This window comes from Tiliqua scincoides, chromosome 6 (assembly GCF_035046505.1).
Source record: "Tiliqua scincoides isolate rTilSci1 chromosome 6, rTilSci1.hap2, whole genome shotgun sequence".
Lineage (NCBI taxonomy): Eukaryota > Metazoa > Chordata > Lepidosauria > Squamata > Scincidae > Tiliqua > Tiliqua scincoides.
The window spans coordinates 45,996,692-46,022,478 of NC_089826.1; the positions used below are offsets into that span (position 1 = coordinate 45,996,692).

Genomic DNA, 25,787 nt, shown 5'->3' on the forward strand with positions numbered 1-25,787 from the left:
ATGCAGTCCCTCCCGCCCTCTTATAAGGCAGTCTTTAAAGTGAACACACACACACACATACACACACAGAGCCCAGCAGCAGCCCTGTTTTTTCCTCAGCAGGCTTTTTAAAGGGGGGACTCGACTCAAATCCTTTAAAGTCACTAAAGGGTGACTTGGAAAGTGCCCCCATTATGACTCTTTTTCAAGTTGAATCATGGGGGAGGGAGGCGGTGACTTGAGTCAAGCCCTGCTGGATTTTCCCATCCTGAGCTTTTTCTTAGTATTCTATGATTTGGGGAGCCTTATGGAGGGCTGCGCAGGCTCCCTGCAACTCCTGGACATTGTGACAGCCCTCTGTAAGTAAAAACATCCCCTTCACCCTGTTAGTGAACACAATCCGGGGGATCGTGTCGCTACCTGTCCCTTTCCTCTGCCCCTTAAGGGGCCAGGGACTGAGGCTCACAGGCGGGGCATCACGATGCCCCAGTTTGAGAACCTTAGGTTAGAAGATAGATAGAAGTAGGGCATTTTGAGACATATGTAGACACAGTGGTTTGTATTCTGAGCTTAGCTAGTCCAGTTAGTAGATGAAGAAAGTTAGTCATTTTATTTTATCTGTATAAGGATTTCTGTCCCGTCTTTCCACCTCTTAAGATGCATACACGCGATTAAAATATACTTTGATATAGTGCCCTGTTTTCTGGCGGTGAGCACCTCTGAACATAGTGAAACTTACCTCCAAGTAAACATGTGTAGGATTGTGCTGTAAGTCCCAGCTAATTATACTAAGGATATAACCCAGTGAGGTTGATAGGTGCCCAGTCGCAGGCTTTTATACATACATTTACTTTTTGGAAATAGTGCCCACACAAAATACTCATGATATGTATGGCTTTGATACTGGACTTACTGCACTTTCAGTTCCTGACACTGGAATGGGAAAACTGTGTGCAGTGCTGAACAGATGGTTGACACTTGTTAACTTTGTCAGCACAATTCCTATTTGGGGAATAAGAACATAAGAACATAAGAACAGCCCCACTGGATCAGGCCATAGGCCCATCTAGTCTAGCTTCCTGTATCTCAAAGCGGCCCACCAAATGCCCCAGGCAGCACACCAGATAACAAGAGACCTCATCCTGGTGCCCTCCCCTGCATCTGGCATTCTGACATATGGAATTTGGAATATGTGTGCTCTAGACTGAATTCAGTTCCCTTCTCCCTTTCCTTCTAGCTGAGTGGGGGGGGGGGGAGAAAGGAGAAAGCTTTCAGAATGTGTACCATTCCCAAAGAGGCAGTCTGTGCAACCAGAACTATCAGCACCAATATATCTTCAGAGATTCCTAAACACTAATATCACCAAGATCGGTTGATGCCACTAGGATTTATTGGAAGAAACAATTTGGTGATATGGTTGAAGGTTACAGTTCTGTATACACCTAAGAGGAAGTTAGCTTAATTGCTTCTGGGTAAATGTGCTTTGGTTTATCCCAGGACTTTTCAAACTGGGGCGTTGCAACTCCCTATCCAGAGAGCCCTGGCCACTTTCCCCAGGTGGGGGCAGGGGGGAGGCAGTGACGTGATCCCCAGGATTGTATCACTAAGAGGGCTGCAGGGACTGGGACGTACTCACCAGTCCCTACAGCAGCCTGTCGGGGGGTTCAGGGAGCCCTGCATGACCTTCTGCAGGGCTCCCTGCAGCTTAAAAAGTGAAAGCGCAGCAATTGTGCTCCACTTCTGGTTTTGCAGAAGTGGAGTGCGATTGCTCCACTTTCACTTTTTAAGTTCAGGGAGCCCTGCAGAAGGTCACGCAGGGCTCCCCACACCCCTGACTGGTGAGCACATCCTAGTCCCTGCAGCCCCCTTAGCAATGTGATCCTGGGGAACGTTGTTGCCTCCCACCCCCACAAGAACTTACTGTGGTTCGAACTCTCCTTGAGAGTTTAAAAACCGCTTGTTTATCCTGCAGATCTCTAAATATTATTGGACTGGAAGTATATATTACATACAATCCTATGCACGTCTAGTCAAAAGTAAGAAATTTGTGGATAACTATAAATTAAGGTGTCTGATATTAAACTAAAATTTTGCCCAAGTATATGTTATGATTTAGGATATTACTTTTGGTTTCAGTCTTGCAGGTCATCTGATTGAATGTGGTGCTCAATGTACAGGTGGAATATTCACTGACTGGCATACTGTACCAGACTGGTAGGTTGATTCTGTTTTGATAGCTGATTAAAAATCGCAAGCTAGGAAAATGATAGAAAATTAATTTGGTTTTCAGTAGTGACAAGTGGGAGGTTTTATTACTTTTACTTATACTTCTGTTTTGCCAGTTTTCTCTCTCAGTCTTTAATGTCTGCATTCTTATTTCTAGCCCCAGTTTGCAGCTTTGCCTGCATGTTTGGAAAATTCAGCCAGACAAAGCTAGGTGGTCAATTGGTAGACAACTTCTAGCCTTGTCAAATAACTGTTCATGGGGGGGCGGGCATCCAATCTCTTCAATTCTTTTTAAAGTGGCTATTAATTAATACAAATGTGCTGCTAGCCTTTAGCTACTCATCCCTTCTGGCTGAAATTAATGTATGTGAACTAATGACCTTTCTTTGAAGGGACATCTTCCCTTCTTTGTGGAGCAGGAAGGCATCTGGAGCAGTTACTACTCCTGCTGACACAAGGCAGCTTCTCGCTGTGATCTCCAAGGCTAAAAAACCCATGGCGACAGTGACAGTACCTGCTAGATTCTTCTGCTATCTATTTCAGCTGAGCTGTCTTGGAAGGTTTGCTTCCATGACTGTTGTAAAGACGGAACACTGTGAAATTTTGTGGGGATGACTGTACTTGCAGCAACTGAACCAGTAATCGTGATGTTCTCATGTTACCTGGATCCATGGGACTAGGTGGTAGAAACAGTTGCTGTTTTAAGGCTTTTATATCCCTCTATTCTATTTCAGTAATGATAATTGAGTCCTTTTGTCCCTTGGCTCTCTAAAACCAGATTGCAGAAGGATTTGTTATTATTGTGAAATCTCTGAACCATAGGATGTAGCATGGTCTCAGTGGTGGAAGTGGATACTGGATCCATTTATGTTTGGTTCCATGGTGCTATCTGGAATGAACCATGGATGTGGAGGAGGGGATGAACATTCTTCTTTCTCCCCTTGTTTCACCTCCTCTATCAACTACATATACGCTTATTTATTTTAAAAATTTCTATCCCCCCTTTCAGTACTTCAGGCCCCAATCCTATCCAACTATCTAGCATTGATGAAGTTGCAGTGCAGCCTTGAGGTAAGGGATCACTCAAGGGATTACCTTGAGGAGGGATCACTGACTGCTCCCCCACCATAGCGTGCAGTGTGTACCCCATTGGCACAACTGCATTGGCACTGGAAAGTTGGCTAGGATTGGGCCCTCAGTGGGGAAGTGAAAGGTGACTTCAAAACAATCAATTGATAAACAAGATAGCACAATAAAATACAATAGTTAAAGCATCCAGAATAAAATCAAGCAATAATGTAGCAATCTAAAAATACAACCAGCATGTGTTTAGATGAGCATTAACAGCAACTGCACATAGAGTACATTGCATTACAGCTATTGTGATGTTATTGGCACATGAATACCATTGGCTGAATCATTTTCACTAGGAAAAGGTACAATTGGCCTACTATCCGAAAGTGGTAAGAGGCAGTCTTGACTACAGATACATTTTAGACATCTAAATGTAAAACGAGTCCATAAGCGCCTCTAAGCTGGAAATCTGCTCTCTTTCTTTAGAAATCTTTCTATGGAAATCTTTCTGTAGTCAGGTCAAACATGGTCTAAGATAACTGGCATGAGGCAACATGCCAGTTTTCAGATTCCAGAGCAGATTGATGGTGTTCTAAATAGCCAGCAGCCGATGGTGTAGTCAAGGAAATGCTGAGGATCAGGCTCTGGCACAATCAAACAGAAATCAGAGGTTAATTTCTGCCCAGTGTTGCATATACGCAACAAGGACCAAATGTGTACATTTGTGGGTCAGGTAAAAACGAGTTAAGAGGCACAAAGCATCATCAGAGCCAGGTCAGTGTTAAGTACTGAGCAGTCAGATCAGAGACAAGGCAAGGCCAGTCTTTGCAGTTCCTTTTGCATTAGATAAGGAAACTCAAACTGAGGACATAACCCATGTAATTTCTTATATAGGACCAGTACAGACTCTGTTGGTTCCCCAGGTCACCTGATTTCTCCTGGACTGGTTGGTTGCACATCGGAGTGCTGGGAGGGGCCACCCAGTTCTTCTCCCTGCAAGCTATCTTCATGCTACAGAGAATAGATGCCTGAGCCCTGCTGCCAGAGTTCCTGGTTTGAGACCCCAGTGCCTTACAACTTCTTGATCAATTGCTTCTTCCATATAATCTGAATGCAGTTTAATCTTGTTGACTTTTATCCATCTGATTATTGATGGATAAAATACGCAGGCACCAGTAGGCAAGGGTCCACCACTGTACCTAGATCAGATGTATAGTTGGATATCATTGGCATACTGTTGACCCCTTTACCAGGGTGACCAGATGTCATAACCACAAAAGAAGACAAGGTACCCCAAAATATGACTTAAATGTGCCAAAATATCCCCCAAATGCTCGGATATTGATTTCATGTGGTTAACTTAAACACTATATTACTTACTTAATTTAAAACTATATTACGTAGAATTTATTGCATAGAATTTATTAATTACAAGAAGGCTTCTTTTGCCTGCAGAGACCCACTCATAGGGTTAAAGGGGACATTTAAGTTCTTTCTCAGGACACAAGGCTAAAAAAGAGGACATATCCTGGAAAAAGAGAACGTCTGGTCACCCTTTTGAGTGACTTTTTGAGCCCTTTACCCCAGGTTCTTGTATGATCTTTTCCAGCAGTTTCATGTGGATGTTAAATAGTGTGGGAAATGAGTTTGAATATTTTAGTATCTATGGGACAATTCCCTTGAGTTGTCTTCATGACCAGTTTCTGGTACCTTCCAACCATACAGAAGTAGAAGCACTGAACATGCCTTGTACCGAGTCAGACCATTGGTTAATTTAGGTCAGTATTGTTTATACTAATTGGCAGGGCCTTCCAGAGTTTCAGACCCTGGGATCTTTTCTAGCCCTACTTTGAAATGCCAGAGATTGAAACCACAATCCCTTGCATGCAAAGTATGTGCTGTACCATTGATCCACCAGTCCAGCCAATCAGTCCAGAAGGATACTATGGTCAATGACATCAAAAGCTATTGAGAGATTCAGGAGAGTTTACTGGTATGCATTCTGTCTGTTTATCTCATAGTGTTGATTATCAACCAGGGTGACTAAGGGCCCAATCCTATCCAAGTTTCCAGTGCCGGTGCTGCTCTGCCAATGGGGTATGCACTGCTTACTGTGTTGGGAAAGCAATCTCAGAGGCCTCCTCAAGGTATGGGAACATTTGTTCCCTTATCTCGGGGCTGCCTTGTGGCTGCACCAATGCTGGAAAGTTGGATAGGATTTGGCCCTTAGGTAGTTTCAGTTCAAAAACCATACTGGAAGCCAGGTTGAAATGAATGTAGAAAATCAGCTACTAAATCAAAAGCTAAAACTGAATAAAGTGGTTGCTTTCACCACAAGATCTGTAACCACAATGGATCTGACCAACTTTATCTACGAGTTATCATAGCAACCAACGATGGTTTTTCCATTTCACATTTTGGGGCAGATTGTAAAAGGTCCTTGACAAGCACAAAACCCCTCTGCTCAAATGCAATAATGGCAGACAAATATACAGAGACGTATAGGAGACATATGAAACAGGCCTTTATATTGGGCTCCAGCCCAGTCAGATGACACAAGCATTTCACCATTTCATTATTCTTGTTGTTCATTGACCACAATTCCCTGTATACAGGGGAGAAGAACTGACTGTAGCTTAGAGGAGTAGGTATTTAGGAGCAATTGCATCAACTGCTTGGGTCAATTCTCTGTTCCAGAGGTCCTGAAGGCTTCAACAGGAAGGGTGTGTCAGCTAAAAATTCAAGGGTATTTTGGAAACCAGTAGGCTCTATCAGCCTCTGGGAGTGGACTATCGTAACAGACCCTTCACCCCAACAAAAGAACAGGAGGTGTTGAGATCCAAACCCTTCCCAGGTAATAAACTGTTCATTATAAGGAAGTTACCCATTCCCCATCCACATATCATCTCCCTTCTCATATCACTGAGGCCTGCAACCAAGCAATCCTTTGTTGTGCCTAGACTTAGCTCCAGATATCAACCCTTCCTCTTTCTCCCAGCAGCATCATATTGCTTTTTATTTTTGTTTGTATTGAACTATAATTACAGTGAGCTACTTTGGGGCAACGTTTTAGTAGAGGAGGGATAGAAATATAATAAACTTATGAACTTGTTTAGCATATAAATATATTTGAATGGAGAGATGGATCACAAAGATTTAAATGAGGAAACATTTGAAGAGCTTAATACTAAGTAGGTAAAATGGAGAAGAAGCATGTCATTAAGATTTTGAATTATTTTTGTTCAAAATTCAATTTAATCAACGTAACCATCTTGCAAAATCAATTTATTTAAATTCTATTAATAATCTGTTAATATATTCAGTGTTTGATTCATTTCTGTAGAGCAGTGGTGCTCAAACTTTTTAGCACTGGGACTCACTTTTTAGAATGACAGTCTGTTGGGATCCACTGGAAGTGATTAATGTGACTGGAAGTGACATCATGAAGCAGGACAATTTTTCTTACACTCCCATATGGCAAAATCAAATTAAAACAATTAGGCAGGGCTTCCCAAACTCGAGCATCACAATGCCCCAGCCTGAGGGCCCTGGACTCTGCCCCCTTAAGGGGCAGGGGCAGGGGGGAGGCAGCGATGCAATCCCCAGGATCGTGTCTTTAAGGGAGCTGCAGGGACTGACATGCACTTACCAGTCCCTGCAGCAGTGTAATGGGTGTGCAGGGAGCCCTTCGTGAGCATCTGCAGGGCTCCCCATATTTTCAAAAGTGAAAGCGCAGCAATTGCACTCCACCTCCACAGAACTGGAAGTTGAGCGCGATCTCTGCACTTTCACTTTTGAAGACATGAGGAGCCCTGCAGACACTCGCGCAGGGCTCCCGCACCGCTAGGACACTGCTGCAGGGATTGGTGAGTGCATGCCAGTCCCTGCAGCCTCCTTAGCAGTGCAATCCTGGGGATTGCGTCACTGCCTTCCCCTCCTCCCTGCTGCCTTCCCCACTCCCCCACAAAGTCTTAGTGGCTCTCAAACTCTCCTAGAGAGTTTGAGAACCACTGCAATTAAGTAAAAAGTAAGTAAATTTAAACTTTACAATAAGTATAAGTTTACAAATTTATTTAAAATAAAGAAGAACCCTCCTAACCCCCCCCCCAAGCAGTTGCTGATCTCTTTAATCATCCCAAAGGTTGCAATCCTATCCATGGTTACCTGGGAGTAAGCCCCATGGATTATCATTGTTATCCCGATCACCCAATTAAAGAGGTGGTCGGAGTTTGTTTGGCCTGGCCGGGACACGAGAGTCCAGCCCCTCCCCAAGGGGGAGGTGAAGGGGGCTGGGTCTAGTAGCCACGGCGGACCTTTTAAAAGGGGACGAGACCCAGCCCTCTTCCTCCTTGTGCACGTGGGCACCGTGGGAATACCCGCCCTCCCGCCCTAGAGGCAGTCTGAGTTTAACTGGCCGCCGTTTGGGACCGGGTAGGAATTTTTTGCTGCCTGCCAAGATTGGCCAACGGGCAGGCAGTTTTTTTGCCTACCCCAGACTGTTATGGGCCTGGGGGTTACACCCCCCCTGTTGGCAAGCTGCCATTGGTCACTTTAAGAGGGCAGGTGGTGCGGGTTAGGAGGCGTGAATGGGACTTTGGCATGCACCTTCAGGCGGCATAGGCAGGGCAGAATCCTATTTCAGTCCTCAGGGGCTTGGTGGCACGAGGACGTGGACGGGGCCCTGGCCAGGACCACGGGGCACACCTCAGAGGTTCAGCGGCTCGAGGTGGCGCAGTCTGCAGTCCGGCTGCCTTCCCCTTAAGGGATAGACATGGATGAGACGCGCCGTCCCAGCAGCGGGGCGCGACTCGGAGTCGGGTGCATGCCCACCTGGGGGCAGAGGTTTCTGGTACCGCCCAGAGGTCCCTCCCCGCACCACAGGGGCTTCGCTGCCTCGGATGCTGCAGGTCTCAGCCTCTGCTTCTCTTGGTAAAATGAAATAAAGTTCCCCTTTCTCCCATATCTGTTGTCTCGAGTGTTCATTGGACAGTGCGGAAACAAAAAGCATGTATGTACATAGGCTACTATGTACTACAATGTTAAATAGCTTTAGCATTTCCCCATATGCAGTCACATATGATAGCATCAAGTCTTAACAGATTAGTAATAAAATACACATTGAAATGAATCAGGACCCACCTGAAATTGGCTCGCGACCCACCTAGTGGGTCCCAACACACAGTTTGAGAAACACTGCTGTAGAGCGCTTCATGTTCTTTGTTTTACAGTAACCTAGCTATCCATTGTCTCCAACCTGCCCTAGATTGCTGTCCTCTAGCTACAGACCTAGAATACAGGCTCTTTGTAGTGGAAGATATGTTGGGTTTGAGGATTTTTTTGTAGTTCGAGATTTGTGAACCTTGTGTATTTCAGTGACTTAGAACCATTGACTATTGAGTCTCTTGTTTTCTTTTTAAAAGCAGTGGTATTGTCCAAAAGGCATGGCCAAAGAGAGTTTGCTCTATTATGTCATCTCCAGGGAGACTTGTGCTAGTTAGTTTTTTCTATGAAGCTTTGACCAGAAGTTAGAGCTGGGTCCTGGGAAAGTGCAGTAGTAATTGATCTGTTTGATCACCCTGAAAATTAATGTCTTATGAGGAAAATATAATGTGGCAAATGGCAGTTGTTTGAGCCAGTAGAATTAAAGAATGCCCCATTTCCCTTTAAACCCCAAATGAAAATAACTGGTAACTCTGCACCTAAACAGTTCTTGTCATTATCATCTGCCTGCAGCATCAGCATTTAATACTGCCCCTACTGACATATTTTTTATAGTTTGTGAGGTACTTCTGGCGCAGTTGTCTGTGTGTTAGTGCAGTAAGGTGCAGAATATAGTCATTTATTTAAAATGTAGAATACAGCCATTTATTTCTGTCCTGTATTCTGTGTTTGTACAGCTGTGCTTTGTCTTAATGGAAGTGGCACATTTGATTCTTCTTAACAGGCTTGTAAACATTTTCTTTCTTCTGTAATCTTAACACCATTGATATATAGTACGTTCTAATGGTTGATAGCTGATTTAAGGAAAACAAAAATATATTACCAGGTACTAATAGTTATTTGCATGCTTATTTACAGATTTTCTAAATGATTAAAGTGTTCAATATTTTCAATCCTTTAGGCATAACATCGGTTTTCCTATAGTAGAATGTTCTTCTGATGGAAGTTTTATTATATCCAAACCACCCAACACAGGGGGCCTGTTGTCTTTTGGTACAGTGGCGGAACAATTAATATATGAAATTGGTAACCCTAAGGAATATCTCTTACCGGACGTCACATGTGATTTTTCTCAAGTTTCCATTACTGAAATCTCAGGTTAGTGTTATCTGAAGTTGGATGATTCCTGTTTATTTTCAGGAAATAACTGCACTGTTTTTCTACACAGCTTTATTATTGATTGTTCCTTCACAGCAGCAATTTTCAACCTTTTTCATCGCATGGCACACTGACAATGCACTAAAATTGTCAAGTCACACCATCAGATTTTTGACAATTGACAAGGAACACCGCTGCCCATGGGGGGCTCAAATCCCCCATTGGCCCTACTAATTAATGACTTCTCCCAAATTCCTGTGGCACACCTGTGGACCACTTGCGGCACACTAATGTGCCATAGCACAGTGGTTGAAAATGACTGCTTCACAGTATGATTTTAAGGGTATATCTTCACTCTGAATGTGCAGTTCCCACATTGCCATGTACATGTACATTGCCACGTACAATCTTCTTTTAAGGGTTTTGTGAAGGAGAACAATTTCTGCCACTTTGAAGAAGAGGACGCACAAAGTGCTGATTGACTCAGCACTTGTGTGGATAGCTGACTTTCAAAGGCAGGCCTAGGCGAGCTCCCCTGGGTGTAAGAAAAGCTAAATTTTCAAACTTAAAAGGATTTGCTTAGTCTTTGGTCAAGTGGTGAAGCAGAAACATAGGGGCGAAAACAGTGAAGATTTACCAGTATAAGTTTCCAGTGGATCAGGATACTTGAGGGCAAGAGGAAAATGGTAGCGACTTCTGGAATTCTAGTTCCTGCTCAATTATGCCGAAGGTTCAGATTTTCATGATAGCCAGGAAGGGCTTCTAAAAAGTAGATGGACTAAGGCCAGGCAGCTCCCCAGAGTGTACTTCTTGGGGCACAATCCTATGCATGTCTACTCAAAAGTAAATCCCATTTAATTCAATAGGACTTACTCCCACAAAGTGTGCATAGGATTGCAGACCAATCCTGAGCTGCCCTTTCTGCCAGGACTGCCGTGGCACTGAAATGGGTACCATGGCATCCTCTTCACAACAGGACTGCCACTGACGTCTCCTCGGGGGAAGGGAAATAGCCCTGCAATGGGGCTACTTGATTCTGCGGCAGCCCTTGGGCTACCCTAGAATCAAGAACCGTTGTGCTGCACAGCCTGACATGGAGCTCAGGATCTGGTAAAGCTGAGCTCCACTGGCCCTGGCCTCCCTCCGGCTCCACTCCCTCCCCTCAGCATGCCTCCCTCCCGCCCTCCCCTTGTCCTGGGAGGAACGCCTCCTCCTACTTCCCCTACTCCTCCCCCCACCTCTCCACTACCTGGCCATTCAGGCAATGACAGAGTGGGGGAGCACCAGTGTTCCACCGGTGCTAGCCCAGCCCTGGCTGGCACTGGGCTATCTTTGGCACTCCGTCAGCTCTAAGGGCTCGCAGATGTGCTGTAAAACTAGCCTTAAACCAGCGCACACTGTTTAGGATTGGGCCCTTAGTTACTATACTACAGCTCTCATGACAACCTTATCTCCTTAACAGGATTGAGCTCTTGACAAACTTATTTCCTATAAATCTCTTCTTTCATCGTTTTATGCAGTGTATACTGTATTAACTGAAGCTGCTGCTTTTGAATGTCAAATCAGTGATTAATAAAACCTGTCTCATTTGGGATTTAATCCTGAATGAGGAAGCTGATCTGGCATGTGTTAATGGAAACCTGGTTGGTTAAAGCAGGAGGAGTGGGTCTTTCCCAGTTTTGTCCACCAGGCTTCTAGGTTTTATAGTAGCAGCAGCAGCTGCAGAGACAGGGAGGGGAAGCGGTGATGGTCTATCGGGAGTCCACTTGCCAGTCGCCCTGTCTAACAGTTGACTGGGTTTGAGTGTCTGTGTGTCATGTTAGAGCATCGGGACAGGATTGAGGTTTGGCTGGTGTACCATTTACCTTGCTGCCCAGTAGTCTCCCTGCCTGAGCTGACCAGTTTGACCTTAGATATGGCATTGGAGTTTCCCTGCTTGTTGGTGCTGGGGGACATCAATGTTCACTCTGAGGTCCTGAGAGTTGGTGCAGCCCAGGCTTTCATAGCCACCATGATAACCATGGGCATGTCTCAGAAGATTTTGGCCCCTACACATGAGATGGGGCATGTGTTGGGCCTAGTATTAACAGCCAGGCAAGTGGATGGTGATCTACATATGGAGGTGTTTAAGATCACACCATTGTCATATCACTTCCTAGTAAAGTTTAGGTTTATTGCAACCTGCTGCCTTCTCAGAGGTAGAGGATTGTATTATACTGTCTGCCCATGGAAGTTAATGAATCCTAATGGTTTCCTAAGGGCTCTGGGGTATTTTCCAGCTACCAAGGCTGGCAACTTATCTGAGGCCCTGGCTCATCTCTGGAATCAGATCACTCCTGAGTGTCTTCTGCCATGTCACAGACTCGGAGAAGCTCCTTAATTTACCAAGAAGTTCCAGATGATGAAGTGACAGGGCATTTTGTCTTGAGCAACAGTGGTAGAAAGTTTGTGAAGTCCCCCTGAACACAGGCTAGAACTCATTTAGGGCCTATTATGTATTCAAAAGCAACTAAAATAATAAAGAGCACAGCACAGTTTCAGAGCAGCAAAGTTTGCAACAAGATTGAAATAAATCTCCTTTTAATGATACATTTTTTTAAAAAATATTTTGACTACCAACATGAATTCAAATCAAAGTAACAATTCTCAGTTGAATAAAATTATATTTTTGGAATAAAAGAAATATAAAGTGATCCTTTCCTCCAGATTGTCCAGATAGGCAGCTAGCTTTTAGACAATATTTTTTTTAAAATAATAATAATAAACATCCCTAACCTTCCAATGAACTTTTAACTTGTAAATGGCCCAGTATGACACATTTGAACTCCAAATGAACTTCTGCATGAACTTTCAGAGATTTATTCTTCTAGAAATATAACAGATGGGAAATAGGCAGATTTCTCAAATATCTCTAGATATAAGTGTTGTGACACGTACACCAGAAAAAGAACTGCAGGCCTATCTACTTTACTTGTTTAGTTTACTGAATATTTTGTATGGCAGTATTAGATAAAGTAGTTGGTTGAACTTAGAGATGCTTTTATTTCCTCATTTTTAGTGGTAAATGTCAAGCTTTTCTTATATAACTAGTGCCAAAGCTGTTCTCATTTTTGTGATTTTAAAGATATTATTATGCTCTTTCAGTAATTCATTATAATTAGTGTTTATGAGATCTATTATGTTGAAGCCATAGAAAATTATATTTATCTAGAGTTTTAACTGTGCTTGTAGGCTACAGTAAGTATTGGTATTAAAACAATAAAAGTGCTCCCGTACAAAACTTATTAAAAATAAATTGAATACATTCAGTCACTAATAATGATTTGAAATATTGCAAAGTGGAATTTTAAAATGTAAGATGTCATATCTTACTTCCTATTTTCCATATTAGGGCCCGATCCAGAAGACCTAGTGCTGGCCCTCCGTTGGCGTTGAGTGTCACAAACGTGCCGTTAGGCATGCCTGCAAGACTCAGCGCTGGTGCCAGCTCAGTGCCAATTTGCACTGAGTCAGTGCCAGCCGGAGGCCCGCTGCATGCCACCTGGAGCGAGGGCCAAGCTCCCAGTGGCGGAGAAGTGTTCTGGGGCAGGGGGAGGAAGCAGGATGAGAGGGGGCAGGATGGGCGGAGCTCTGCTCCGTTAGATCCTGAACCCCAAGTCAGGCCTCCCAGCCCAACACAGGGCTACTCAACTCTACGCTGTATAAATAGCCAGTGCAGACTTGAGTATCCCCATTGTGGAGCTTGGGCCTTACCCTGAGGAGCTGCCAGCAGCTACTTGAAGCCCATAGGATGGAGCGGTTGCCATTTCGGCACTTATGATCTTTTTCTTTTAACAACAGATTTAGTTTATTTAAAGTGGCATTATTTGTGGCATTGGCACCCCCTCCTTATTTGTGGCATTGGCACCCACGGATTTGACCCAACACAGTAGCTGACCCACCGCTGGAGGGCCTTACACAACCTCTTGGTTGCGACTGAAAGTGTCTTCTGATCGCATCTGGGATATGTTCTGAGGCGCAGGGAGAGTCTCCTGGAAGCATCCAGAACGCACTTCGGGTTTTCACCAAACCAGAAGTGCCTTTCAGAAGGCCTGCTGGAGCCTGCTGACAGGCACTTCCATTTTGAGGGGGCCCTGTAGTTTCGATTATCTATGGAAATCGGTATCCTTGGAGAACTGGGAACAGATCCTCCATGGATATGAAGGACTCACTGTATTTATCTAGCCAGTTTTCATCTTTGATTAATAACATTGTTATCTTTTCCAAGCTCATGGTGTGGGATAGTGTATTAATAAATGCTTATTAGTACTAGTTGCATTATAAGAAATTCTAATACCTAAAATTTATTTTCAGGGATTGAAGGTGGTGCAGTGAAAGTTCAGGGAGCAACAGGATTGCCTCCTTCAACATTTTACAAGGTTTTTAAACATTGCTTTATTGTAATTTAGTGTATTATAAATTTGGAGAAAAGGTAGTGTTGGAACAGATATTTTTCCCAAGTCCAGTGAGAAAATATGCAAACTGATTTCATTTGAGTCATTGAACTGAAGTGATAAGCCTTTTGGGACATTCTTTGTACAAATCTGTTTTGCATAATATTTATTTCTTTTCGCTATAGTCATTCCATTTTAAAAGTTATCACACATGACATAGCTGACTGCAGCAAATAATCTGAAAATGAAACCATGCATCTAGCTACTGGACTATATTATATCTTCATAACAGTAGCCAATATTGAGCAATGGTATTTCCATATTATAATGAGAAATTATAATATTCCTGCTAATGTTACAAATAGCATGAGACTTCTATTAAACATTTGGATTCTGCAAATACAAAGTTGTGCAGTGGCGTCTCTTCTGAATTTTTAAATTCAGTCTTTAAAATATTATTATTACAAATATTTTCCATTTACCTCCTCCCTGCACTCCCCCTGCAACTCCCAAACACCCACAACTCCCACAACATTACAATGGTATATAATGCAAATTGGAATTGGCAATGCCAATCAAATGGTATATAACAGGATGGATTATTCCTACTGAGGCAGGCTAGGGCAGAAAAAGAAGACATTTCAGTAACATATTAAGGGACACTTTAGCCCTTGCAAGAGGAAATTAGCTAACTGTAAGTTGCAAGAGGAAGTTAGCTAACCACAAGCTTCTAGAGAGAAACAACTAATGGACTCTTCACTCACAACAGGAGTTGTGTGCAAGTTGCAAGAGGAAGTTAGCTAACCACAAGCTTCTAGAGAGAAACAACTAATGGACTCTTCGCTCACAACAGGAGAGGAAACTGAACGCTTTCCACATGCGCTGCCTCCAACACATCCTCAGCATCACCTGGCAGGACAAAGTTCCAAACAACACAGTCCTGGAACGAGCTGGAATCCCTAGCATGTATGCACTGCTGAAACAGAGATGCCTGCGTTGGCTTGGTCATGTTGTGAGAATGGACGATGGCCGGATCCCAAAGGATCTCCTCTCTGGAGAACTCGTGCAAGGAAAGCGCCCTACAGGTAGACCACAGCTGCGATACAAGGACATCTGCAAGAGGGATCTGAAGGCCTTAGGAGTGGACCTCAACAGATGGGAAACCCTGGCCTCTGAGCGGCCCGCTTGGAGGCAGGCCTTTCCCAGTTTGAAGAGACACTTGGCCAACAGTCGGAGGCTAAGAGGCAAAGAAGGAAGGCCCATAGCCAGGGAGACAGACCAGGGACAGACTGCACATGCTCCCGGTGTGGAAGGGATTGTCACTCCCGAATCGGCCTTTTCAGCCACACTAGACACTGTTCCAGAACCACCATTCAGAGCGCGATACCATAGTCTTTCGAGACTGAAGGTTGCCAACAATAAATAATTACAAATATTTATATGCTGCTTTCCAACAGAAAAATTCCCAAAGTGTTTAAAGAGAAAGTCAAAGTACTAAATGGATCCTTGTCTGAAATGGGCTCACAGTCTAAAAAGATGCAGAAGAACACCAGCAACAACCACTAGAAGAGACACTGTGCTGGAGTGAAAATATGCCCATAAAATAATTGAAAAGTAAATTCTAAATAATGTATTAGCCTTACTTTGCCCAGGTATATCTTAATGCAAGAACAGTGTGTTGATTTATGTAAGTTTTAAAATTTCTTTGGAAAATGTGTTTTCAGCTCAGAGGGAAAGATGGTTTTCTAATGAGTGCTAGTTGCTTAACCAAATCTGGTTATGAAAGACAAACTAAAGCTAACCCAGATATTCTAGCACACAAATATTTCAGCCATCATATTTCTAATTTTATATATAGAGCTTAAAAACAATTGAACTTTTTTCCTAAGTCCCAATTCAAGATGCTTGTATTGACCTTTAAGGCCCTTCACAATTTAGGTCCAGAATATTTGAGAATTCACCTTCTCCCATACTTTCCAGCCCACCCTCACAGGTTATCTGAAGGGCCTCTCCTTCAAGTGCCACCTTTATCTCAAGTGAGAAGGCTGGCAGCTTGGGGGTGAGCCTTCTTTGTAGTGGTGCCACAATTATGGAATTCCATTCCAGGTATTTAAGAACGACTCCCTCCCTCATGGTTTTTTGGCAAGGGCTCAAAATATACCTGTTTCATCTGGCATTTAGTTGATGGGTGGATCTGCACCTCTGCAAAAGTGCTGTGACTTGACTGCTTCCGTGGACTAATTCCCCCCCCCATGGGTCAACAAAGTGTTTTGGGTTTTGCTTTGTTTTAATGTTAAAAGTAATGTTGTAATGCTCTTTTGGATGTTTTTTATTACTTATTGTTCTGATATATTGTACATTTATAATGGAGCATTGTAAGCCGCCTTGGGCATTTGCTTTGGCATGGGAAAGGCAGGATAATAAATTTTTCAAATAAATAAATGAACTCAACATTTGCTTTGAAGCACAGGCCAAACTCAACATGAAAAAGAGACAGAGCTGCATCTCAGTCTTTCTCTTTAAAAGTCCACTCATTGTCTTCTGATAATTTAGTTATGTAGTAAGGCAGAGCCTTACTACAGCCATATTTAACTCTTCAAGTATTATTAAAATAATTCTTTTTACAAAGTTAATAATTAAGCCTGTGGAGCCTGTTTATCTGTGGATTATACATCGGTGGATCTGGGTCAGTACTGGTCCCCTGGATCTGTACTGAGCCAGACTCGGCTCCACCTGAGCCCTACAAAGGGGACCAGAGCTGTGGTCCAGTTACCTCCGGAAGGCTTTCTGAAGCTGAAAGAGGCAGTGCACTTCTGTCTGCTGCCTTTCTGGGCCTCAGAATAGCCTGGAGAGGCAAAAAATACTTTTTTTCCTTTTAAGGCATTCTAAGACCCAGGAGGGGTTAAGGGGGCAAAGATCGCAGATTTGAGTATCGATCAAGAGATGTCCTGACTTAATTATTCATCAGTGCCCAAACCCCTAGATCTAGAAACATGACCTTCATGGAGTATATTCTTTCCATGATGTGAGCACCTACAAAGAAGAGTTTTTTAAAAATTTAATTCCTAAATGGGTCAAATATGTTTTCCTATTACTTAGGCTTGGTTGTCTTTTTCCCCTGTGCTACTGCCTAGAGATACTTGTGGTATCCATGGCAGCTGAGGCCAGGCTGGCCCTTTCAGTTTAACCCTTTTTAAGTTGGTAGGGCAAAGGGTTATAACAATGCAATAACAGTTTGCTCTGCATTTGCCAGCCATTGCTCTGCTTAGAGTTGTGTGGCCCATTTTAGCTTCCCTCACAGGAGGCATTTTCTCTTGACTGTGCTGTAAATAACACCTGAGAGTCCCTCAATTTAAATTGGTATGGCATTTCAGTATTTAAATATTAACATGCAGACTTGATGTTTCTGTGGAACTTCAACCCGCCCAAACTCTGCAATGTGTTTCTGCCACAGTGTTCACCGGCTATGCTTGGGGGGAGTTGGTGTTCATACCATGCATACCACTCAGACCATCAGAGTACCTCTTCAATTCAAGGGGCTAGTTCCCCCTCAAGGTCTGCTTCGCTGTGACCATCTATAGGTCCCAGAGGCAGTCGCTGAAGGTGGCAGGGATTGACTTGAGGGAAGACTGCTTCTCACATGGCCAGTTCTATGTCCCCTGCTCCAGAGTGAGCTCACCCAGCAGCCTGGTGATCCTAGTACCTGAGAGGAGAACACTAATGTAGTCTACAAAGAGGTCCTCAAGTAGACAAAGAAAGGTTGTAGATCTTTTTCACATTCTTTTTACTTAAGCTTAATATTTGTCTTCCTGAAGTCTAAAAACTTTAATGTGAGGTTTCAAATTAAAGGGAATTTCAACCTGAACATGAATGTGGTCTTAGTCATGTCATTCAGTGGAACCATAACTTTGAATAATTACAGGATACTGCCTGAGATGGGATAGTTATGCTATGTTTAAACTGTTCATTGCAATCAAATGAAAATTTATTGGAGTCAAAATGGATTTTAAATAGTTAAATACCATTGCAAAGCACAGGTATCCAGCTGGTAGCTGATAAAAGCACAAGAGTGGTCACAGGATAAAGCTCCAGATATGCTCAAGGCTTTATTAAAACAAGAGGTGCTGTGCATGTTTCAAGCACAACTCTTAATTAAGGATAGACTCAATATAATCCTTTAGTTCTCTAAGTATACAATTTACCCCAGCTCTGAGTGCACTTCACTTAGTAAACGCTTTAAGAGAATTGATGGCTTTGTACTTCGATGGTACTCATTATTTCTGCGGGGATAATTCTTCACTTTTAAGCAAGAGTTCTAGAAGAATGGAACACACTTTCCATAACAATAAAGTCAACCCTTTCCTTTATTTCTGATCCGTATTTAGTCACTGAAAAATCAGTTGTAAACCTTTTGCACATGTTTTCTTTTCCAGGTAAATGCCACTTATCTTGATGGATTCAGAGCTACAGCTTGCTGCCCAGTGGGAGGACCAAGAGCAGTAGAAAAAGGAAGAAGGACTGCTGAAAGTATTCTGGAAAGGTTTGCATCTAATACAGAACAGTTTTCATTTGCCCTGTTAATTGTAAAACTAAATTAATTATTTAGTTAATTGTTAATTTCGTGTTTTAGCCCCACAGTCATTCCTACCCTGATTAGAGTCCCTGCATGCTCTTTTTATTGGGGGGACGGCGACCTTCAGTTGGCTTTAATAGATAGGTTAAAAAATTACAAATAGTGCAATGGGGATGAATGACTGAGATGGGAACTGGGTTGAGGGCAAAGCGCTAAAATCCCTATATCCCTGCCATAGTTTTGTGATGTTTTGAGCCCTCTTCATCATGCAAATTACCATATGGGGTAATTTTACATATGTGGTAATGTCTGATTTAGTCACAGTACGTGTTTGCGTTATTACTCTATCTTATTTGGCCCTTTTTGGGTTCGATCCAGAGAAGTGTGATTAGAACGCTGCTTCTGCAAGGGGGTTATCTGCCCTCTCCTTCTCACTGTAGTTCACTGTGTGTGTCCCTGAAAAGCCATTCTTGAGGATCAGGAACCAGTTGAGGATCTTGAGGATCATTTGGGGAAAGGTGCAGTTTACAGGACCAATGGGACACCTAAGCAGGAGTGTGTGATGAACTTTCCCAGGTACCTTTCCTCCAGTTGGGCTCAAATCTGTTGTCAGAACTCATTTACAAAAAAAAGTGCCTGGAAGGATAGTGAAGGTAAGCTGCGAGCAGTGCACAAGGTTTAGCATCCACTTTACTGCATTCTTTTGCCCTTTACATTGCATCTCCTGTAGAAGAAAACCTATTTAACAATGGGCGCAATTCTAACCCCTTATGTCAGTACTTTCCAGCACTGGCATAGCAGTGCCAGTGGGACGTGTGCTGCATCCTGCAGTTGGGTGTTACTCACGGAGGCCTCCTCAAAGTAAGGGAATGTTTGTTCCCTTACCTCAGAGCTTCATTGCCCTTATGTCAGTGATGGAAAGCACTGACATAAGGGGTTAGGATTGCGCCCAATGATGATCTGCAGCCATCTCATGTCATTCAGATCTTAAAGTGGATCTCTTTGGTTTGGCTTTTTTATTGCAAATATTCAAAGCAATTTATTGATATATTTGACTTGTTTCAGAACACGCATTATGTTCAGTCAGCTGGGATATGAGGACTACAGTGCAGTTAATATAGAGATTTTAGGTTCTGAGGAAACATATGGACCACATGCCAAGAGGAACATAGATGGAGTGAGTATAAAATAGAAGAGTAAGAAACATTATATAATGTTATAATGTTATAATATAATGTTATATAATGACAATAGCAATACATTTCTCCCTTTGCATTTGCCTAAACCAGGGGTGTCAAACATAAGGCCTGGTGGTTGGATGTGGCCCGCGGAAGCTTTTTATTTGGCCCTCAGGCTCTCAGCTGCTGAGCAGTGCTAAGGAATTACTGCTGAAAGTAGTATGAAAATTGGGCTCTCCCATATCTTGAAATATGATCAAGATTTGCATATTTTCTCTTCTGTCATTTGCAACTAATGAGTTATTAAGTGGGAAAAAGTGCTTATTTTTGGTCATGACCTGCCTAATGACATCACTTCCGGCCCTCAGCAGGCATCATGAATGCTATTTGGCCCTTTGTATGAAACGAGTTTGACACCCCTGGCCTAAACTCTCTTTGCTCCATCAACTTCTCTCTTCCCAGCAATTCCTGAAGGAAGGGACAATGAAAACAAATGAAAACAAAACTTGGACCTCAGTAATGGGGGATCCATTCCTGAACCCCCTGCAGATACTGAAACGTGTGCAAATCCATTGGTCCAGTTCATAGGGTCTCTGGGCACAACCGCATCCAGAGGTGTTCTGAGGCCCAGAGGTGCCGTACACAGCCTCTGCAGGCCTTAGAAACACCTTCGCAGGTTCAGAAAGGCACTTTTGGTTTTTATGAAAACCAGAAGTGCCTTTCCAGCACCTCCAGAGGCCTTTCTAAGGCCTGCAGAGGGCTTGCGCAGCCTCTGCAGGCCTCAGAAAGTGTCCTGAACACAAGCAGAAAACATCTCTTGTCATATCTGGGAGCTCAGGTCCAGCCTTCCACTGTGGGTTCGGAACCTGCAGTATATTAAATCCACAGGTCTCGAATCTGCGGATACAGACCTGTATGCAAGTGAAAGTAGGAGTATGCCTACTGGTATATGCCTCTCCTGGTAGGGAGGTGAATAGGATTAGGGAAATAGGGAACACACAGTACTATGTCTGGGAAGAGGTGTATTCCTCTTATTCATTTTCCGAGGTCTGTTCCTTCCTTCACTTTTCCATTCCTCCTCCTACTGGGAAGGCAGAAAGAATTAGGGTAGATATATGTATGCAAAGGGGAAGAAGGTTCTTGCTATCTATGGTGTGTTCCAATCTCTTCTACCTTTCTTGTGGGTGAATTTTATCAGTTTGAAGACATTTTCATAAATATCACTTTTAAGTAATAGGTGGCAATTATACCCCAAGAAACTACAAAGGATTAACTAGGGAATTTCTAGTTTTATGAAAAGAACACAGATACGTTCATGCACGTTTGGTGGGTTTGTGGCAAAACACTTATGTTTTGGGAGATGGTAATTGGTGCTAGCAATGATATAGCAAGATGCATGACCAAACACATCGTTGGTCTACTGTAGACCACAGTCAAAGTAAGAGGGAGTAAGCACATTTTAACAATGAATCTGATGGTTACAGCAAGACTTATTATAGTTGTAACTTATTGTGGTTACAGCAAGTCTCTGGAAACATGACAAATCTTCATCTTTATATAAGAGCTGAGGAAATGGTGGCAGGGTATGCCACTGAATAAAATGACTGCAGTTGAGAAATAATGAGATGGGGACCCAAGAGAAATGGATCAATATTCTGAGATACGTGAGAACCTTTGGCTAGCTTTTGTCTCAAGCTATTTTTATAATCTGGAAGATCAAATTTGTTAAAAGAGTAGTAACCGAACCCACAGTGTAGTTTGGTTATTTCAATTTATTTCTAATAATCCAAAACAGGGTCCTCGTGAAGTTGTTGTTTGGCTTGCTGTGCTTCATAAGCAGAAAAAAGCAGTAGAGATCTTTTCAAGAGAGATTGCCCCAGCTGGAACTGGAATGGGTAAATATGAAATCTTTTTTTCCCTGTCAGCATCTGCTGTTTTTATTTACTTCTGTTGTGTTTTAGCTCAGTAGACTAATAGCTTGTTTCTGTTATCTGGCATTTTAGTTTGCGCACTTTATTAATTACAACTAACAAGTAATAGGGCCACTCCTAGCCCATATGGTGCCTTTGTGTGCGTTAGAAAATAGCACCTTGGTGCTCAGTGGAAAAAGGCACCACTTCCTCCTCACCAGAAATGATGCTCTGATGGCATCCTTCTCCTTCCCTCCATTCAGGTATCTGAATGGCATCCCTTAGATGTAGTGTCTGTGTGCAGTGTGCAGTGTGCAACCTGTACAACCATAAAATATGAGCTTTGTCATGAGTGCTTGCAGGTAAATCTAATCCATACAAATGTCCAGAGCTTGTATATATTGGCCTAATTTCATAACGAGACAGTCAGTAACATTGTGTTCAGTAACCCTGAAAACCATTATTTTTAGGACTGTTCTTCTAATTCAGGGGTGTAAAACATAAGGCCCGGGGGCCGGATGTGGCCCGTGGATGCTTTTTATCCTCAGGCTCTCAGCTGCTTATCAGTGCTGAGATGTTACCGCTGAAAGGGCAGCCCACATGAAAATTATGCTCTCCTATCTCTTGAAATATAATCAAGATTTGCGTAATTCCTCTTCTGTCATTTGAAGCCAATGATTTCCTAAGTGAGAAAAGTTTCTTATTTTTGGTTATGATCTGTTTAATGACATCACTTCTTGCCTGATGACATCACTTACGGCCCTCAGCAGGCATCATGAATGCTATTTGGCCCTCTGTATGAAATGAGTTTGACACTCCTGTATTGAAAATCGTACTCTCATGGCATCACATTTTAATGAAGTCCAATGAGCATATTTGTGTAGAACTGTTTCATTGGGACTGAAATGTTTTCTTGAGCATAAGGACTTGACTTACAAAGATCCTTTATTCCATCAGTTTGCATCAAGGAATTATATAAGGGCACAAAACATTGTAATGGAACTGGAACCAGCTCTGTAGTTTTGCTCAAAATACAGAATGTTGTGAAGACTGTCAAGTGTAGAGCTTGTCTAGGCTAAGAAACTGAGCTTTGAACAAGGTAGTTTTTGTTTCATGTTTCATTTCTGCTTTGAGTTCACCGGATGGCCACTAGCTCTCAACCTGAGTGCCTCATCTATATAATGGGGATACTACTGATCTCCTTCACATGGTTACTGTAAAGCAATGGTTCTCAAACTTTTTGGGACATTTATTCCTGAGGTAAGTCCTGCTTTGAGTCTTTGGTGGGGGGAGGGGGAAGGCAGCAACGCGATCCCCAGGATCATGTTGCTAAGGGGGGCAAAAGGGGGTATGCTTGTACTTACTCAAGGCTTCTGCAAGCCGCAAGACGTGTGGGGAGCCCCGCATAGCCCCAATGCTTAGAAGGTTCAGAAACAGCGAGTGCAAACCACTTCTGGTATGCCAACACAACCAGGAGGTAGTCTGTGCGCTGAACATTTCTGAACGTTCTAAGTCTCAGGGTGTTCTGCGGAAGGCTGCATGGGGTTCCCTGCACATCCTGCTGCTTGCAGAAGCCTTGAATAAGTACAAGCATCCCCCTTGCGACCTTTGCCAACGCAGTCCTGGGGATCGTGTCACTGCCTCTGCCCTTCCCCCACTCCTTAAAGGGATGGGGGAAACTTTACACAAACTGGTGGGTTGCAATCCACTAGTTTGAGTACCACTGCTATAAAGGATTGTGGAGATAATGCATGTGATGCACTTTGAACACTTTTTAGCATTACAGTCCAACCCAGTATCTGTGGGGATCCAATCCTGGACCCCCGCAGATGCCAAATCCACAAGTGAGAGGCATTAGAGGACTTCCAGACCCAGGAGGTGTTCACACCACATCCAGGAGGTGTTCTGAAGCTATACATGACCTCCCTGAGCCTTTTGGATGCCATCATGCAACTCTTCTGGTCGGTTTAAGGAGATTCAGTGAGGCCTTCCTGACTTGGGTTGGGACCTGCTTTGAGTCATATCTGCAGGTCCCAAACCTGTGAACAAGGAGGGCCCACTGTATATAAATGCTAAATATATTATGAATATTATAAATATTCTGCTTTTGCTTATGTGAATAAAGTGTTGGGCAAACTGTATTCTTGGTCCCTGTCTGCTAGAGAATAAAGAATAAAATGAGGTTTTTGTTAGTTTTAAGAAGTGTTCTTGGACTGAACATGCTTGCATTATAATACTTTGCACATTTTTTTTCATCACCAATCTTAGATAAAAGTAATTCTCCGGTGGGCTCTCCATGGTGGGTTCAGTTAACCGAAGGTGGGTAGCTCCTCATCCCAAGCAGGCAGGTCAAGTGAAAACTTCCTGTGGTGAGGAACGCCCCCTGGCTTCCCAGACTGACCTCGCCTGGCAGAAAGCAGGTTGAGTTTTTTGTTGCTCTGGGCAGCTTCCCTGCCCAGTGCCTCCTTTTGCCCTTCTGGGCATTTTTCTCTGGGCCCTTTGGCCCCCCTTTTTTGGGAGCATCTGCTTCCCACCTTTTCTGGTGGCCGCTCAGCCTCCCCGCGTCCTCTTGGGCTCCTGGCGTCTGCGCCCCATCAGAGCAGGTTGCAGCAGCCATTTTGGCTGCCTGGGGAGCGTGTGTCAGCTTGGCTGCGCTCCTGATTGCCGCTTGTGGGGACAGGAGAGGGGTTGCAGCCCCTGCCGAACAGCTTTAGGGCCCCCCGTCTCCTACAGTCCCCCAGGGGGGGGCTTGGCTGGTAGCCTGCTCAAGTACCACCAGCAGCAGCAGCAAAGGCACGAGAGTCTTTTACAACCGTTCCCGCGCTTCAACCACGTGGCACGACTGCGGGTGGCTGAGAGCCGGGATCAGGCTGGGGGAAGTCGCTCACGTGCCCCCCTCCCCAGTTCCCTCTCTCTCATAGAGGTTGCAGCTGCGGGCGTCATTGGAGCCAGCTCTGGGGGCTTGTGCATGTAGCCCGACCCCCGCCCATCTCTTTAAACGGTTCCACCAAATGGTGAGTCTGATTTGCCCTTGAGCAAAGGGGTCTGGCTGGTTCCCCCCCTTTTTTCTCCTGGCACCCTTAAGCATTCCTTCCTCCCTTGCATGCCCCCTGCCCCTTGGAACGGCAGAAGAGGCACAGAGCAGATTGGTCTTGGTGTGGGGGGGGGCAGGCTCAGGGAGTGAGCAAGTTATTCCCTCGCTCCTTTCTGTTCTTTTCTCAGCGCCTGAAGTCCTCTGCCATGGCTAGCCTGGCTAGAGACTCTCCAGTAGCACCCCCTGCCTCAGGGGGGCCAGCGGCTTCTATTAGCTGGGAGGACCTTTCTGCCATCATCCAGTCCATGGTGCAAGCCTCTGTCTCCACCAGCATGGCTTCGGCCATAGCTTCCTTGCTTGCCTCCATTCCTGGACTGGGTCTTCCACCTCGGCAAGGGCCATCCACCCTGTCTCAGGCTCTCCCTGTTTCTCCTCTTGACCATGCTGAAATCGAAATTGAGGTCTCTCCTTCCCCAGCTAAGAAGCAAAAGAAATCTGATACCTCCAGTGGTCATCTAGACCACTCCCGGGTTGTAACTGAGTTGGATTCTGAGGCTAAGGGTTCTTTCCCTGGATCAGCCTCCAAGGATGGGGAGTTTTCAGAGGAGGATGACCCCTTATCTCAGCCATTTTCAATCTTTTTCAGTTCATGGTACACCAACAAGGCACTAAAATTGTCAAGGCACACTACCAGTTTTTTATTTACATTAAATCACTACATTACAATTAATTGTTAATATAATTAATACAATTATATTATTACATGACAAAGAACTTCACAAGAAGCTTGGAGAGAGGATATGTGATTGGGAAAAGGATGAAAAATGTTTTTAAAGTGTTATGCAAGAAAGTGCTGGCCGATTGAGCCCATAGGAGAGCTGTGGGGTGAGGGACAATGAAGAGACATGAGTGAAACAACTACAGGATTCACCTGGTGTGGGGGGAAGAGAGAACTTGAAGCAAGTGATTCTGAACCTTTGGAAGGCGCAGAGGAGTGAAGGGAGGGACAATAAGAGAGGTGCTGACTGCAGTAATGAGATTTGGGGGGCAAGTGTCTACTCA

At 43.8% G+C, this 25,787-nt stretch overlaps 1 protein-coding gene across 1 annotated transcript in view; it reads left to right on the top strand.

Annotated features, from left to right (window-relative positions):
- Nucleotides 1-25,787, top strand: part of LOC136655677 (uncharacterized) — a 75,925-nt gene that overhangs the window by 16,062 nt on the left and 34,076 nt on the right. The window contains exons 8-13 of the mRNA XM_066632276.1: nt 2,116-2,193; nt 9,401-9,597; nt 13,951-14,015; nt 18,464-18,570; nt 19,669-19,780; nt 21,577-21,676. Of these exons, the coding sequence (XP_066488373.1) occupies nt 2,116-2,193; nt 9,401-9,597; nt 13,951-14,015; nt 18,464-18,570; nt 19,669-19,780; nt 21,577-21,676 (659 nt within the window). The remainder of the gene's footprint in view (nt 1-2,115; nt 2,194-9,400; nt 9,598-13,950; nt 14,016-18,463; nt 18,571-19,668; nt 19,781-21,576; nt 21,677-25,787) is intronic.